This window comes from Lotus japonicus, chromosome 4, assembly GCF_012489685.1.
Source record: "Lotus japonicus ecotype B-129 chromosome 4, LjGifu_v1.2".
In the NCBI taxonomy this organism is placed as follows: domain Eukaryota; kingdom Viridiplantae; phylum Streptophyta; class Magnoliopsida; order Fabales; family Fabaceae; genus Lotus; species Lotus japonicus.
This window is the reverse complement of record NC_080044.1, coordinates 52,827,661-52,845,271: the sequence shown is the minus strand read 5'-3', so window position 1 is coordinate 52,845,271 and position 17,611 is coordinate 52,827,661. Positions and strand designations below refer to the sequence as shown.

Here is a 17,611-nt window from a genome sequence, read left to right as displayed (position 1 = left end):
AACCTTGAATATTTCATATTCAATTAATATTTTAATATCAATCGTTTGTGTTATTTACTTTTTATTTATTTTTTAGTTCTACAATTTTGACATTTGATTCATTTGAACCTTTAACAACACAACTCATCACGATATGCAAGCCTAAAGCAAAGTTTCTATTGATATGATAATAACAGAGCATCACATGTTACCACTTATGCAAATTACATCTCTGAATGTTAGCTCAAGTGGTTAGAGTTAGGGGACATAAGAATTGAAGAGAATGAAGGGTGAAAGGTGAAGGGTGAAGGTGTCAGGGTTCAAACCCTGGTGAAAGAACGAATTTACTAACATTATTACTAACAACTAACATTTTCCCATAAAAAAAATTGCAAACCAATGGCTAACCATTAATTATTTGAAATTTTTACATAAAAGAATAATTGTTGCTATATAATCTTAAATATTATGCAAAAAAAATATTTACGATTTCTAATGCTTTGAACTGAAGTTGAATAATCCTTTAGCTATCTCGTTTATCTCATCTTAATTTAGTCACTATACTTCAATGTAAAAAACAAAAAAATTGAAAATCATTTTAAGAAAAAAATTACATATTTCATATATATTAATTCCATCCTAGCACCAACTTAATTAATGAGAAATAAATAATATTTTTCCATTTCACAAGACATGTATGAAGGAGAAAATCCAAGAATACTTCAGAAACATGCTTTGAAGTATAAACAATCTAAATCACAGTTTAAACTACTTAACTTTCGACCTTAATTAGGCATGGAGAGCCTTTAATTTGCACGCAAAAGGAAGGAAAGTACAAATTCAATACCCTTATATTAAAAAGATCAAGCTAAGGCTTATGATTTTCCTCTTCATGTAGAAGACTCTGAATTTTGGGCTTCTTTCTACTAGTTTTCTTAGAGTGGATTATATTTGGATAAATCAATCTTTGTTGCATCAAATTCAGAAGTTGTAACTGCAACTGACTGTTCATCGCCATGACATGCTTTGTCATCTCGGTTGCCCATAAAAGATTCCTTATACTTGTTTCCATTTTCATTTGCATGTCCATGGACATGCGCATTTGTGCTTTCTGCCGAAAAGAAGTAAAACGAAACACATTATCTTTGTAGTAGTAGAAAACATGCATATATAGAGCCAAACATGTGAACACAAAGCTGCAAATATTCTAATTTTTGTGTTTTTAGTATATTTTATAGTTTAAGAATTGATTGATGTGATTATAAGAGATCATTGAACATTGGCTAGTTATTCATCTATACTCTATGAAATCATAATTCTCCCTGTTATAATTCTAAACGTTGTTATTATAAGAGTAGCTCTTTTCAAACAAACAATATATCTAGTCTTTTATGCAACAAAGAGAGTCATAGGAGAAGAAGAAAGATAATACGAGGTGTTATATTTGATGTGATGGAAAGAGATATAAAGAGAAACTCATCACATAGTTTGTGTTAAAGAATGAAAGCAAACCTGTGAATCAGACATGTTCTGTCTCAATAATCCGGTACTTTGTAAATCAGTGCAAGTTTGTTTTTCATTGTGCAGACGACGTAGTGAAAGAGGAGTGGTATTTCCACTGGAGGAGTTGACCGACTGAGGAAACTTGTCAAGTAGAGAAACAACATATTGATTGGAGACTCTCTTATGTTTTGATGTAGAAAGCACCGAGAGTCGTTGAACTACCACGAGATTAGTTATTTTCCCTGTTATTGACTAAAATCATCAACATTGCTTAAAAAAATTATCGTCACCATTAACTTGGCTATAGAAAAATGATCATCACCATTAAGTGCTTATATAAACCATACTGACTCGTCTTTAAAGATCTTTTGAAGCAAAAAAGAAAATGTGAGTATTTTGTCCTAATAAACAATAAAAAATTTATACATGTCCACTTGAATACTCATCTCCTTCATCATAAATACTTTATATTACCTTTTTGGTGATTGAATCTTCGAATGATTTCCCCATTGATCACATTCCAAATGCATATCACGCAATCTTCAGAGGCTGATATTAGGCATGTCTGACTAGTGGTCAAGGAAGTAATGGCTCCACTGTACCATTGACAAAAACTTAAGCAAGTTATACCTTTTTTATAAGTCAAAATTCATTCAAAAGAAGCACAAGGGGGTGCTTCCTCCCATATACAAGAAATTGAACAATACAAAATGTTTATATGGAAATAAGATATCAATACTTCTACTGCTACAATTTTCAAAGTAACAAGAAGCTAAAACTCAGTTGTTGTCCGAATGGCGATATTCAATTTGTCCATAGTTTGACAGTAGTTTCTCGCTCCCTTAATGAAACAAAAACTTCAAGCATATATGGCTCACTCCAAAGAAAAGTGGTGTCCCAAGAAGACATGTCCCAACTATACTGCAATTGTGCCACAAAATTGGATGACATTGATCACTCCGTACAACCTTCTATTACCCAACTCTCCACTAGAAGGCTATCAAAGATCTTCACTTTTGCCATGCTTCCCAATGTAGATAAATTAAAACACCACACATCTTATGTGGAAACTACCAATTATCTAAGCAAAGAGAAGGTTGCAGCATCCACTCATAAATGGTGCAGTTAAAACCCTTAACTTTAGTTCGCAACCAGATCCAAGATCTAAACGGAATCAAATCCACAACCTTATTAACATCTATAATACCTTCATTATAAACATAATTATTCATGTGTCCATAAGGTCTAGATTGTTTCCAGCCACACGAGCCATGTCCCTAAATCTCTGTTTTTTTAGATCTGCTGATAAATACATGTTGCAGAAAGTGTCTTCTACCCTAAACATGGAGCCTAACCATTTGTAATATTCCATCTAGACATTCCATGAAACGATACAAGATAATGACAAGTGATAGATAGATTCTTCAACCTGCAAACAAAAGGTACACTTAGCTTCCTCCTCATTTTAGACAACCCTTCTTCCTCTTAAGTTTGATATTGGTTAGGTCTTTCAAGTAGTACTTTCCAAGAAAACGAAACCACATTCAAAGGGGATGAAATCGAACACAATTTATTAAAGGGTAGTTCACTGAACTCCATATCATTTCCCTACAAAAACAAATAGGCTAATTTAAAAGTGTAAGAACCTTTTTGAGCAATAGTATATCGACTCCCTCTCTAGGAGTAAACACATTGATTACCACCAATAGTCCCTCCATCACCATTTTTTCTCTGTCCAACAACTCTCTTCTCCATCTAAGGTCCAATTTCGTGCTCTACTGAGCCACATACCCATGTTTTTAAATAGAAAGGTTATACAACCTGAAAAAAGTTTCTCCTAGCACCCGAGTTCCCAACCAATTGTTCCTCCATAATTGAACCTCATCTTTTTCACGTACTTTTCAACAAATATAAGGCTTGGCCCACCATCCACCCTATTCTTCAAAGCAAACCTTTTGTAAGTTTTTCCACCATAAGGAAGCTTTAGAGGAATTCTCATGAAAATAATTAGCTTTAAGGACATTTCCCCACAGACAGTCATTTTCTTTCTACAACCTCCATCTCCACTTGCCAAGTAAAGCTTTGTTAAACAAACTCAAATCTTTCAATCCTAACCCTCCTTCATCCTTCGGTCTACATAGTTTTTTACACTTCTCCCAAGCAACTTTGCTTTCCCCATCTGCTCCATCCCAAAGGAAGTTCTTCATTATCCTTCTACTAGCCTTGATAACACCAACAATAATTTTGAAGAAGGATAAAAACTAGAGGAAGGGGCATATATAACACTTTTTTTTTGGAAAAATCAAAAGATTATATAAATAAAAGGGACAAAGCTCATAGTATCAATACAGATAGAAACAAGCAAGACAAAAGAAAAGAAAACCAGATACAACAAACAAAAACAGTAAAGAAAAGGAAAAGAAGGCAAAACACCAACAAAAACGAGCAGCAGCACACTCCAACTTCAAAATTTCCAAGGCAAAACGCAAGCTCCCCAAAAGCACAGCAGGGGCATCCAGCAGAACAAAAATCAAGGTCTTCTTTCAACCACGTTACCCTTGATTTCTGAAGTCAAGTGCTTTCCACTTTCCTGTATTGATTCCACCTCCAGCCTCTCCAAAACTAGTTGAATTCTATTTCTAGCCATTTAATTACCTCCTCGCTGCAACTTCGAGAATAGCCAGTCCCCCTTAAATCTTTCCTTTTAAAAATTTCAATTGAAGTTGCAGCACATAGCCAAACCTCCAGCATATATAGCACTTTTAATAAGGCAAAATCTTCCAAAAATAAAATATAGTGACTTTTGTCTCCATGATGATAGTTTACTCTGCATTCTATTTACAATAGGGTCCTATAATGAAATCTTCCTCGTGTTACCCCTATATGAATGCCTAAGTTCACAAAAGGAATAGACATAATTTTGCAATGTAGCAATGCGACAAAACCCCTTAAGGTCCCACCATCCAAGGAAATGCCAACAAGTTTACGCTTATAAAAGCTTACCTTCAGACCTGAAACCATTTCAAAGCACCTTATGACACACTTAAGCACCATCACATTTTGTAAGTATCATCCTCCATAAAAAATTGTATTTTTCACTAATTGTAGAATTGTAATCTCAACTTCCCTATTAATTCTCACCCTGAATCGAGCAAGCTTGTTAAGGTGCGAAACTTGCTTAAATAGACCATTTAAACCTTCAACAGTTAAAAAAACAAGAAAGGGGCAATGAGGTCGCCCTGCCTAAGGGCTTTCATCATTTTAAATTTATCGCATGAGCTTTCATTTGCCAATACAGAAACAATATCAGATTACAAACATCTTTTAATCCACCTCACTCATTTCTCATAGAAGTTCATTCTTCTAAGCGTATAGAAGATGAAATCTCACCTAACCGAATCATAGGCTTTCTCATAATCTACTTTGGAAACTAGGTTTGAAACTTTTATATATTTATCTCCATGCAAGATTTCATTGATTATCACACAACTATCCAACATGTTCCTCCCTCCAAGAAAAGCGAACTGATTATCATCAATGGGTTTTGGAAGTACTCTCTTAAGTCTTTTTGCAAGTAATTTAGAAACGATTTTATACTTGCACCCATAGAGATTGGCCTAAAATCATCTAAATTTTGGGGAGATTTAATCTCGAGACCAAAGTAATAAAGGATGCATTGCACCCTTAAGCCATACCCCATTAGTGAAGAAAATCATCCATTGCCCTTTTAATATTTTGTTGGAGGATATGCCAAAAGTATTTAATGAATCTAAAAGTAAACCCATATGGGCCCGAGCTTTTGTCTCAATCACACTCCAAAATCCCCTTGATTTCCTCCAACCCAAATTCAATAGTTAGCATAATATTATCATCCTGACTAATTTTCCTGAATGGAGTCATTCACTCATTTCTTCACAACACTTAAATCTTATTCCCATCTACCATGAATATATATCTCCACTACAATATTCACTTTCCTCTCCAATTTACCATTGAGTGAAAGAACTTGGAATTATAATCCCCCTAATTTATCCACTCTCATATAGATTTTTAATACATCAATGACTCATTTAATCTAGACACCCTCCAAAAGTAAGCTTGCAATTATTTTCTTTTATATAAAGAGAAAATATTATTGAATATAAATGGAATCATGAGGTAAAAGTTCTCATGACAAAAGCACAAGACACTTAAAACAGCTAAAATGCACCCTACAGGTCCAACACTAATTGGCTAAAACAGAGTCTTAAGGGAGAGTCTCATTAAAACCTTGCTAAGAAAAATTCAATGGAAAAAAACCTATCAAGGAAAAGGAGTACAACACACTTAAGAATGTCAAATGTGCAAACCCAAAATAAGCCCCATCCAAGAGAAGTACACTTCCCTAATTACAAAAAAAAACCTACAACCATCATTAAGTCAAAATCCTTCCTAATCACACCCCTTCATGTGACCTCAAAACATCAATAGGCAGCAACATAACAACAACAACAATAGCAGGACTAACAACAAACACAAATAAACCTATTTCAATTAGATTGGACACAACAATTGCAGCACTAACAGCTTGCAATTATTTTCTAAATCTGATTTGTTCATAGTTCAAATCTGCCTCCTCAATTAATCAATCAACCTCATCCTATTTCATTGTAATTTATTTACTGTTGTAGTCTAGGTTCTGAAAACCTCCAAGTTCCACTATTTTAACCTTAGATTCATCAATTTTAATTTATCATTCAACACATAAGTCTTTATCCTTGAACATTAAACCCTACATACACCTCCTTCGGAAACCCAAAAAATCTTGGGTCTTGGAATGAGCAATTGAGCATCTATACTTAACCTTACTCTATGAACACAACTCATATTTAGATTGGAAACTACAATAATAACTTATCACTCAAAATTTACTTATTACCTCTTAAACTTAGACAAATTATTCTAAAACTAGGCATTGAAAACATTCAAACACATAAATACAATTTTTAATAAAATAACTCAGTTTTGGTAGGACATTTAAATTTTCATATTTAAGAAATAATTATGCAATAACTTTTTACTAAAAAGTGAGTGCTTCTATTTTAACTTTTCACATGGTTTATAATTGAGATGAATATATATTTTAAATAAAAATTGAGAAATAAGAAGCTCCAAGCATTATATATTACTTGTGTCCATTCAACTTAGGTGGATAGCTTGTTGTAATAATAGAAGGGCTTTCTTCTAGACTAACACCAAGCTTGTGGACAATAATCGTTCCATTTTGTGTTCCATAAAATAAGAGACTTTCTCCTAGGTGAAGAGCACTGGAAGTGATTGCCACATGATAAACTTGAGTTTGCATAACGCTTCCTGTGACAAAGTCCCAAACCTATGATAAACAAAATATTTTATTTTAATATAAGCAGACTCAAGAAAATATAAGAATTTAAATTGTAGGAATAAGAATCTTAATGCACAATCTCATCACCTTGCATGTTCCATCAAGGGAACTTGATATTAAAATTGAGGAGCAATTGTAAGGTGTAGTTAAAAGACCTGTTATAGAAGATGTGTGCCCTGACAAGCAATGTAATAAAGAAGTGGATCTTCCTATTTCTTCATCATCTAACAAACTTTAATTAATTTGAAACAAAAAATACATTAGTATAAATGTTCTTATCGGTCAATAATTTTTCTCAAAAGCCAAAAGTTTCAAGGGAAAGAATTTTTTTTTACTTACCTAATCATTAACCAAACACAAATCATACCATCTTCTGAACTAGAAATAAGAAAAGAATTGTCATCTGAAAACAGAGTGTGGTTTATAGATTTACTATGAGCACACCAAGTCTTCAGTAATTTTCCACTAGTTACCTATAATTGACCATAAAATTATCAGAATTGAACAAAAAAAGTCTTATTGAAGAAAAATGATTTTGACTTCCATATACAACTAATAAACAACTTTAATTAGATAAATAAATAATTTTGTTCTTACATACATTCCAAATATAAGCATTTCCAGACAAAGCTCCTCCCACAAGATATATGCCATCTTTTGTGCTAGAAAGTGGCCCAATGGGCTCCACTGTGTAATTCACAAGTGGTGGTTGAGGCTAAAACAATAATATAAGAGTACAAAAAAATGTTAGCAGAAAATTAATGTTAATTCAAAGTGTAGGAAAATATTATATTTTCATCTAACTTATTGCCTTGTCATGTTATTTCAACCAAGCACTACAATTGTTTGCATGTAATTCCCTTATCCTACAAGGCAACATTTTCTAACAAATTAAACCATATATATCGGTGTACCATCTCATTATAAAAGAAATAGATCATGAATAAAATTCAAAACTTACACTCATTTTGTCTATTCAAAAATAAGAGGTTCCATTAAAAAAAAAGGGGGTTCCAAATTATCGTCATGCCAAATTTTACATGACATTTTTTAACATGTATTTTGTATCATCAAGATACATCACACAATGAGTAGTTTTATTTTGATGGCATAGATAGATAATTTGGACTAATATAAGATTATATATATAATCTATGTAATAGTGGCTTTAATCCAACAACTGACAATTTTTTTTTGAAAACAGAACAAACATACTTCATTATACTAAAACAAGAGCATTACAACATAGGACTTGTCACTCAAATCAAACCAACATGATGACCTTGTCACACCCTACTACGACAAGTGATCTAGCAAGTCGGCCTCATTAAAACCTTACTGGTAAAACTTGACTATAATATATGGGGGGACAAAATATATAAATAAAAAATTTAACATACCAATCAGATGATATCTATCATAGAACATACCTCTTAGTTAAGAAAAGTCCTAGAGTTATTAGAATTAGAATTATATTATTTAAATTATTGTATAATAACTAACCATCCAATTTTTTTATATTATAATTAGAATTAGAATTATATTAGTTTAATCTTAACTAATAATATATGAGTCATCCAAAACGCAAATTGAACATCAAAATTTGTATTTTGACCATAATGCACAGCGTTTTCAATATTTGTGTAAAAATATTCATGGTAAATACTTTGAATCATACTCCCTCCGTTCCTATTTAACTGTCCAGGAAGAGAAGAAACACACATATTAAGGAGTGCAATTAATCTTGTTACTTTTCATAAAAGTATTATTTGATTTCCTATTTCACCCTTTAAAATGTATATTATATTTCCTCATTTATTGTTCCTACAAGAACATTTCTTGGAAAAACATCATTTAATGCTCTCTTGAAACTCTAAGTGGACAGATATATAGGAACAATTTTTTTTCTTCAAAATGAACAGTTAATAAGGAACGGAGGGAGTACGAATCAGCGGGTCTTCATGGCATTAATGATTAAAAAATAAATAAAATATATTAAAAATTGTATTAAATATATTAGTAGTAACTGGAATTTTTTCATAAAAAAATATGAGTACAACCCCTCATAAGGGAAATATATATAATACATCATAGAAAGGCAAAAACAAGACCATCTCTCTTAACTTCCTTCTGTTAAATAATCAGCAAACCAATTACCCTCCTATGAATATGCTAAGGTATTGGTTAGCTATTTTTTTTAAGACTTTATCTATTGTAGATAAAAAAAACATGGCTAACAAAGTTAAAATATTCTTAAAAAAATTAATTAAATTTATTTCCGAAAACAAGAAGCATATTAAAAATAATATATATTAGATGTTAGTAGTAAAAAAAAGTTTCATGTGTGGACAAGTTTTTTTTTAAGAAAGATATATATATTGATTGATGAAGAACATGTCAAGGATATAAAAATTTCCTCTAAAGGGATCAAAAATCAGCAAAGCCTGCAATAAACCCAACCCACAAAGAGTAACAACCAATCCAACAAAGCACCAAAGGAGAAACAAAGGCCCCCAAATCTAAAAGACACACCCAAAGCACTAGGTACAACCCAAAAGCTTTCAATGACCCCTAAACACTAACCAAAGATCTAGAACACTACCTCTTCTCACATAAGAAGATATGCGCACATCAATCTAGGCTGCAATCTGGTAGAGAGAAAAATGATTTGGGCAATTGTACTTTATGCGCAGTTATTTACCCATCAATTATATGACAATTTGCGCCCTAGTCATAACACAATCATAATTCATCTATGGACAAGTTCTTAACATGACTCACCATAAAATTGTCAGTTTTTTAATGTTGCCCAGTAAAAAAACCACAGATTAAAAATGAAGAGAATAATTTTAGCAAATCCATGATTTACTATCGATTTCCATGTACTTTTTATCAAAATTCAAACAATTTACATGCTTTACTGAAGAAGAAAAAAAGCAAGAATCTCAAATCTTAATCACTCAATCCTCAACCCAATCCATCACCATGCACCACATAACGAATGACATTGTGTCGAAGGTAGAAGCATATATGGTTATCTATGTAGTTAATTTGTAGAACAAATGAAGGGAGCCAAGCTAGGTGAGCCAATATGATTATATATGAGAAATAAAAAGTAAAAACGTGTTGATTTAGAGTTTGAATAAAAATGTTACCTTGTTCAAGGGCCAGACAAAAATGGATCCGCCACCAACAGACCCATGTTTGTTGATTTGTGATGCTACGAGGAATTGGTTTCTTAAGCACAACAATCCGAACGGTGGTGAAGCACAAGATGGTATGTGAAGTAGGTTTTCACCTGTGTCCATGTCCAACATCGTGATCCCAATTCTCATGCTCTTGTCACTGCACATGATCAGTGCCTCTCCTTCCTCTGCCATCTTTGAACACCAAACAAATTAAGACGACTCAGATTAGAGAAATAGAGAGATCTTCATCCTACTCCTCCTCCTTCTCAATTATTTTTCTTGCAAGTTTTTTGGTTCAGTGAAGGTTTTTATGGCATTTGGTTGGTGCTTTAAGGCACGTGACTTGTAGTAGAGCTAATGGAATGCAAAGTGAGTTGGAGATGCGTGTTTCATGTTTTTTTGAGAGCGTGTTACTTGGGTTTGACTTAAGTTTGGATATGATCACACTCACTAATTAACAGGCTAACAATGGTTACATTCTTGCTCGCAGCTTGGGTTAATATTTTTAATTAAGTAAACTACACTCATTTCCTCAAGGTTTAACCGAATGACACTCCATATAAATCTTATCAAAAATCTACAATCCAATACCATTCTTGTGTTCACAACAATTTTTATTGGTACATCGGAGATATAAATTATGTTCACAACAATTTGAATATTCAAATATATTAGTTTTTTCTTAAAATCAAATATGTTATGTTCATATATTTTATAATTTTATTTAATAATTAACATGAGTTATTTAAATTACTAATTAACATTTAAAATTGTAAATAAATAACTTAAATATTAATAGTATTTTTGTAATTACTTTTTGTTAAATAATATTTCTATTAATTATAACTTTTAATAGTTATAATTTTATAATACTATTACATTTAATAATTATTTGTTCCTAAGATTTGATAAATTAACTTTTAGTCACAAATAACTAATTTAAATTTTATAATAAATTTACTTGATAATATAAAGTATAAATCATTAACAGCATTTAAAGTTTTTGAATTCAAAAGTAGGTAACAATAACATTAGTAATATGATGTAAGTGATTTGTATTTAGAATTTTTTTAATTTATTGCAATAATTTATTGAAATTATTAATTAAAATTTAAAATTTCAAGTAAATATTTAAAATTTTAAATAAATATTTAAAATTTTAATAGTATTATATATATTTTTTATTCTATAAATAATTTTCATTAAATTATATTTCTATTAACTGTAAATTTTAATAGTTATAATAACTATTTGTTTCAAAGTTTTAATAAAATAATTTTCAATTATATATAATTAAGTGTTATTTAATAATATATTTACTTGATAATATAAAGTATAAACCATTAATAGCATTGAATGCTTTTTGAATGAATTAATAAGTAATAGTATTAACATTAGTAGATATAATTGAATTATATTTAATAATTTGTAAAATTAAGAATAATTATATGGAGAGGTGGAAGAAGAGAGAGATAGGAAGAAAGAAGAGAGAAAATAAAATTATGATAGGTGATTTGATTGATAAAGAAGAGATAAATAGATAGAAAATGAAGGTGGAAAAGAGGTGGAGGTGTGTATGTATCATGACTTGTAAAATTAATGTTATCAAATAAAATTATTACTACCTATTAGCATTTGATATTTTTTGTCATCCCTAATTTATGTCTCTATTTTAGAGTGGAATATAAATTTTGTATAAGAAGTAGGTGGAGTGTCATTTGTCAAACCTTGGGGGATGATTGTATTTTACTCATTTTTTATTTGTTGTTTAAACAATAAGTATGTATTAGAATCTTCTTGGTTTGATGGTTGACCATATAATAAATTCGTAAATATGGTTTGGTTTTAATATCTGCTTGTTGGTATCTCACATTTTCAAGTTTTAGAATAACTGGCAGATTAAGTGAGGAATGAGGTCTAACGGCGAAGAGTTCCGACTAGGAGCTCTGGTGGCTGACACTCGTTATGGGTAGTTTTTTCGACGTACGACGGAGAAGGGATTTACTGTATTTGTTAATGGGCTAGGGGAGAGCTTTTACTACCAAAAATTGAAGGAGATTATGGTGTGTTATGGAGCGTACTGGTGGTTTTTGTCCAGCATCGACTTCGACTGGGAAGGAAATATAGGTTTGGTTTTGTCAGTTCAAGTTTGAGGTTGATGCAAGAAAGTTTGTGCTTGGCATGGATTGTGTAATGGTGGATGATTCTATACTGGAAGTTAAGAGAGCGAAATATGGTCATCCTCACAATGGTAGACGCATGGTCCAGGCTTGGAAACATAAGGTTACTCGTAGGAAATCAGTGGTGCAATCGAAGGTTAGGCGGGAATGGAGAGTCAAGGGTGCTGTCCAGGAGAAGCTTCGTGGTCCAGTGTGTTATTCCACGACGGAGGAGGAGGGGATACGTTTGGAATGCATGGCAGTTGCTACCCTGCAGGAGGTTTATACTTTGGAGGTTGTTCAGAGTTTTATGTACTCGTCAGGTCTTGGGGTTATCAAGGCGAAGCCTTTAGGAGCTCGAGAGGTTATTTCAGAATTTCAACCGGCTGAGGAGATGCAGGACATTTTGAGAGAGGGAATTTCATTTTTACATCAAATGTTCCTAGAGGTGTTACCTTGTTCGAAAATGTCGTCTTCGTCGAGTCATAGGATGTCGGTTAGCATCTTTAATGTCCCAGTAATGGTATGGAGTTATGAGTTCTTTGTTGTTGCCTGGTCTTCGCTGGGCAGAATAATTTGTCAAGACGATGCGATGAGAGATCAGAGGCGATTTGACGTGGCGCGTGTGCTGTTGAAATTGGACAAGCCTTGGCTAGGGGGAAAAACATTTGGGTCCAGGTAGATAATGATTGGAGGAAGCTTGTTTGCTTCCCGGAGTATCCTAGCTTTGGTGTGGGGGAGTTTAGGAGCTTGTGGCAGGCTTCGAATTTTGATGCCAGTGTTTGTGATTCTGATGATGGTTCGGTTGATGATGGTGATGCTTCGGCCGGCGACGATAGGTGTGGAGTTAATTCTGTTGACAGTGACGTTGATCAGGATGAATCAGTCGGCGGCGACGAGCGGTGAGTTGATTTCGTTTATAGTGTCGTTGAACTAGTGTGCAAGGAGGAGGTCGTGTTTCAAGGAGATATGTTTATATATTCAGGCTCTATATTTGCTTCATTCCGGTTATGTAGTGGAAGAAATCAAGGAGCTGATGCAATTCAAATATTTGAATTTGTAATCAGCTGCTGATTTTTAGGAGATTATGGGTCAACGCGTGAGGAAAAAATCTCGGCAGAAGTGGTATTTGAATCATTTTGATGAGGTAGTTAATGGTGAGATGTAGTGGGCCTGTTTTGTTACTAAATCAACGTGTTTACAATGGGAGGCTAAAGTAATTCGTTTGATGTTAACTCAATTTGTTGGAAAAAGAGGACAGAGGGTAACTACTATCTCATAGGGGGCACGTAGTGAGGTAGAGGTTCATTCAACTTTGAGTTCACTTGTGCTGCAAAATATGGATTGTAGTATTGGTCATCACTCGACTGTCCTTGATAGTGCAAATGATGAGGAGAATATTGTGACTTCCACTCCTTTGGCCTCTTGGGAGGACAGTAAGATTGATATTGAGGAGCAGTTGCAGAAGAAGCCTAGAGGTAGACCTCGAAAGACCAAGGCTAAAACTGAGGTGAAGGAGGGAAAAGCGATCAAGGGGAAGGCCAAAGAAGGGACAATCAGCTTCTGAGAGCTCTAAGTTGTTGAATTTTGTGGCGTCATGGCATATGATATCCGTGGATGAGCATGATTTTGAGGGTATACATACTAGAGCTATGAGGGCTTTTGTGAGAAGTTAGTGTGTTGGCATGCTTTTTTATTGTCCAGAGGAGTTAATTATCCAGCAATTGGCTCAGCAGATTCGTGGGGGGAGGTGAAGGTGCATGGGGAGGGTGTGGGTGACTTGGAATGTTAGGGGTCTTGGTAGGTCATCAAAGTGGCGGGAAGTGAAGAAGATTTTGGACCGGGAGAGGCCTAAAATAATTTGTTTGTGGGATACTAAATTGAATGATGGGAGAGAGTCGATTCTTGAAGAGTGGGTAAGGCAATGAGATATGGATTTGTGCTTTATTCTGGCTGTGAATGCTGCCGGTGGTATTGTGTCTTTTTGGAAGAGGGAATGGTTTGAAGGTTTTAGGGTGGTGCGGTTGGATGAGGTATTAATGATGGTGCTTAGCTGCTTACTAACGGAGGAGGAATGTCTTTTGTGTAATACCTATGGTCCTCATGAGGTTGGACAATGGGTTGTCATGTTTGAGGGGTTAAAGGAAGAGTTGAAGCGGTTTCAAGGGCGTGTGGTGCTTGGAGGTGATTTCAATGTTATCCTGAATGATGGGGAGAGGAAGGGTGAAGGGGTGAATGGTTCAGGGGATATTCATTTCAAACAGTTTGTGGGGGAGTGTTTCTTGATAGATTTGTCGCTGCAAAATGGGGAATTTACATGGGGTAGTATAAGGAATGGCTCTATCGCATTGTTCTATTTATGTGGGCAATTATCGCATTGTTATATTTATTTTTTTGATACATTATATGTTCTTTTGGAGGATTTTGTGTCGGGAAGAAGTTCCAGGAACCAATGTTTTTGCAGTGTTGGTGATGGACATCGTACACACTTTTGGAAGGACCTGTGGGCTTCAACGACGCCTTTGTGTTCTTTATTTCCCAGGTAGTATGCATTAGAGTTGTCAGCGGATGGTGTGGTTGGTGATTACGGTGTGTTTGCGGAACATACATGGGCTTGGAATTTGGTATTTAGGAGACGGTTGTTTGATTGGGAATTGGAGGTGCAACGTGCTTTTCTTGGAAGGTTGAATGATGTGGTGCCAAGAAAGGGAAGAGATAAACTTTTGTGTCTAGGAGACAATAATGGCCAGTATTATATGAAAGAGCTATGTTTTGAGGTGGAGCATAGTTTGTATGACATGCCTGATTGGATAGTTTCGAGAAAGATTAGAAGGGTGGTGCCACCGAAGGTCGTCTTATTTATGTGGCAAGCGTATGGAGACAAGGTGGCTGTCATGGCAAGTTTGCAGCGACACGAGGTGCTGGTTAATACAGATGGGGCATGCGTTTTGTGTGGTAAGGAAGTAGAAACTGTGGTGCATTTGTTGTGTCATTGTGTTTTTGCGTGGGAGCTGTGAAATAGAGTTATGAGGAGGGGGTTGAGCTGGTGTATACCACCGACGCTTGAAGCTTTGATGTTGGAATGGGATGCAAGGCGTGTGTGTTCAGACAATGAGTTGTGGAGTTTGATCCCATTCTCCTTGTCCAGATCTTTATGGCTTGAGAGGAATTCAGTGGTGTTTCGAGGGATGGTGGGAGCCTTGCGGATTGTGTGGGATCTTCATATTGCTAGGATTTTTGAATGGGTTAAGGCTGTGAGGGAGGATGTCAATTATACTGCTTATGATTTTTTACAAAAGTTTGAATTTGTGCGTATGGTGCGATGGGAGGAGAGGAGGAGGAAGGTGGTTTGGGTGCGTCCGGCTGAAGGGGTTTTGAAGTTTAATGTTGATGGGGCTGCGAGGGGGACGCCGCGGAAGAGTGGAATAGGTGGGGTGTTGCGTGATAGTGTGATGGAAGATAAATTTTTTTTTTCAATAGCTACGAGAGATTTGTGGGCTTATGAGGCAGAGGTGAAGGCGATTAGATTTGCTTTGGAATTTTGTAAGGAATTTGGTGTGAATCATGTGGTGATTGAGAGTGACACCGCGTTAGCAGTGGGGTGGGCTTTGCTTCTGGAAAATCCGCCTTGGAAGCTGGCTTCTGACTTAAATTTGATAGATCATTTGGGTTTGGAGGTGGATTGTTTAATTTGTCATATTTACATGGAGGCGAATTATGTAGTTGACTTCTTTGATAAATCTGGTTGCGATGGGGAAAATCAGTTATAGGTGTTTTGGCCATGATCTTAAATTGCTTTACTTTGATAGATTGCAAATAGTTTTCTGCATAATGCTTCAATACTATGATAAGGTGCTAGCTGTTTTTGGTGTGTGGATAGTTTTCTGTTGGAGACTTTTATTGTGTTAGTTTGGGGCCTTAGGTGTGCTACCGCATGCCTTTTGAATTATGTTTTCAGGTCTGCAATGTATTGTTTTTTCGTGGTTTTGGGTGTTATGTGAATTCTATTTTCAGGTCTGCATTGGGTTAGTTTTTCTGAGATGGTTTTTCGTGATTTTGGGTGTTATGTTATGCAATGTCCTAGTTTTCTGGATCAGTGGCTGATTGCGTCTGGGTGTGCTTACATGGGACAGTGCTGCTTTGTTGATTTATTTCATGTGCTATTTGGAGGAGAGTGTGAGCTGATTTTCATGCCGTGTTTGCTGAGTTAGGCGTTCCATGTCTTGCAGATGGTGATATGGAGCAACATGCTTGAACGGTCGATTTGGTGCTGGCTTCTTGGTACTATTAGTGATGGGGAAGGATTGCTGAATTTGAAGGAATGGGAGATACCTATGCTGGTCTGGTGATAATTAGAATGAGGTTTAAATATTACATGGAGAATGGAGATACTTATGCGCGGGACGCATGGAATGCAGGTTGTATTGGTCACACAATGTATGAAGAATAGAAGGCTGCTTCATGAGATTAAATTCGTGTTTCGGGAAGTATGGAAAGCAAATGATCAAGAATCAGTGACTTATTGTTTGAGTTGTATTTATTTGCTTGGGGACTGTTGTATAGTAGCCTTTTGAGTCAGTTGTAGTTTGCTGGTTTTCTTTTTATTCTTACTTTGCTTGATTCTTGAGATTGAATACTTTTTTTCCTTCTCTAGGGTTTTTCCACTGAGTTTTTCCTAGGAAGGTTTTAACAGGGCTCTTTCTTAAGGTTTCAATCATCAAAGTAGGGGAGGCTTGTCTTGCTGGCCTTGTCTGTTTGCCCATTTCATTAGAGGGCTTGTTCTCATGATTGTTATATCTTTAATAATATATTTTGTTTTTAAAGCAAAATTATTATATTTTCATAAAAAAAAAGATGAGAGACCCTTCTCAAAGGTACACAACTTTTACTAAGGTTAAGTTAATCATGTTTGAATCAAGAATGATTTATGTGGATGTCAAAGCTCTCCCAATCAAGTGTTTTAGGCAATTGCATTATAACAATATTTGTGACCCGAGACCTGTACTTAAGTTTTAACAACCCTTTACCAATTGATATACCTGTTTGATGGTGGCCTCGATTAATCTAACGACTTGCCCAATAAATATGTGTGTCTATAAAATGTTTAATCAAATATCAATATTAAAAATGAGACAATGACTCAAAACCGTTAGATATATTTTATCAAAGATCGAGATTAAAGAAAGGATATCGATGAAATATGTAGACTCAGAATGAAATTGTGAGTATTGTTCACGAAGTTTGTGGGCGACTTCTATAACCACGAGCTTCAACTCCCTCCATTTTGACTTAGTCGTTTGCATTTTGCAACTACAGTCTACTTAGAGACACTGGCATCACTTCCCTCAAGACCATGTTACTCGTCCAACCAGACACATCTTCTATTGGTTCTCCACCAT

The 17,611-nt window shown here is 34.7% G+C and overlaps 1 protein-coding gene across 1 annotated transcript; it reads right to left on the bottom strand.

Annotated features, from left to right (window-relative positions):
• Nucleotides 1–847: 847 nt before the first annotated feature.
• LOC130712938 (protein ROOT INITIATION DEFECTIVE 3-like) lies at nt 848–12,154 on the bottom strand. Its single transcript, XM_057562750.1, has 10 exons — nt 12,135–12,154; nt 11,679–11,707; nt 10,021–10,238; nt 7,467–7,580; nt 7,205–7,338; nt 6,953–7,097; nt 6,651–6,853; nt 1,957–2,078; nt 1,492–1,724; nt 848–1,090 (listed from the first exon to the last, which is right to left on the bottom strand). The coding sequence occupies exons 1-10, from the start codon at nt 12,152–12,154 to the stop codon at nt 848–850; spliced, it is 1,461 nt and encodes a 486-aa protein (XP_057418733.1).
• Nucleotides 12,155–17,611: the final 5,457 nt, after the last annotated feature.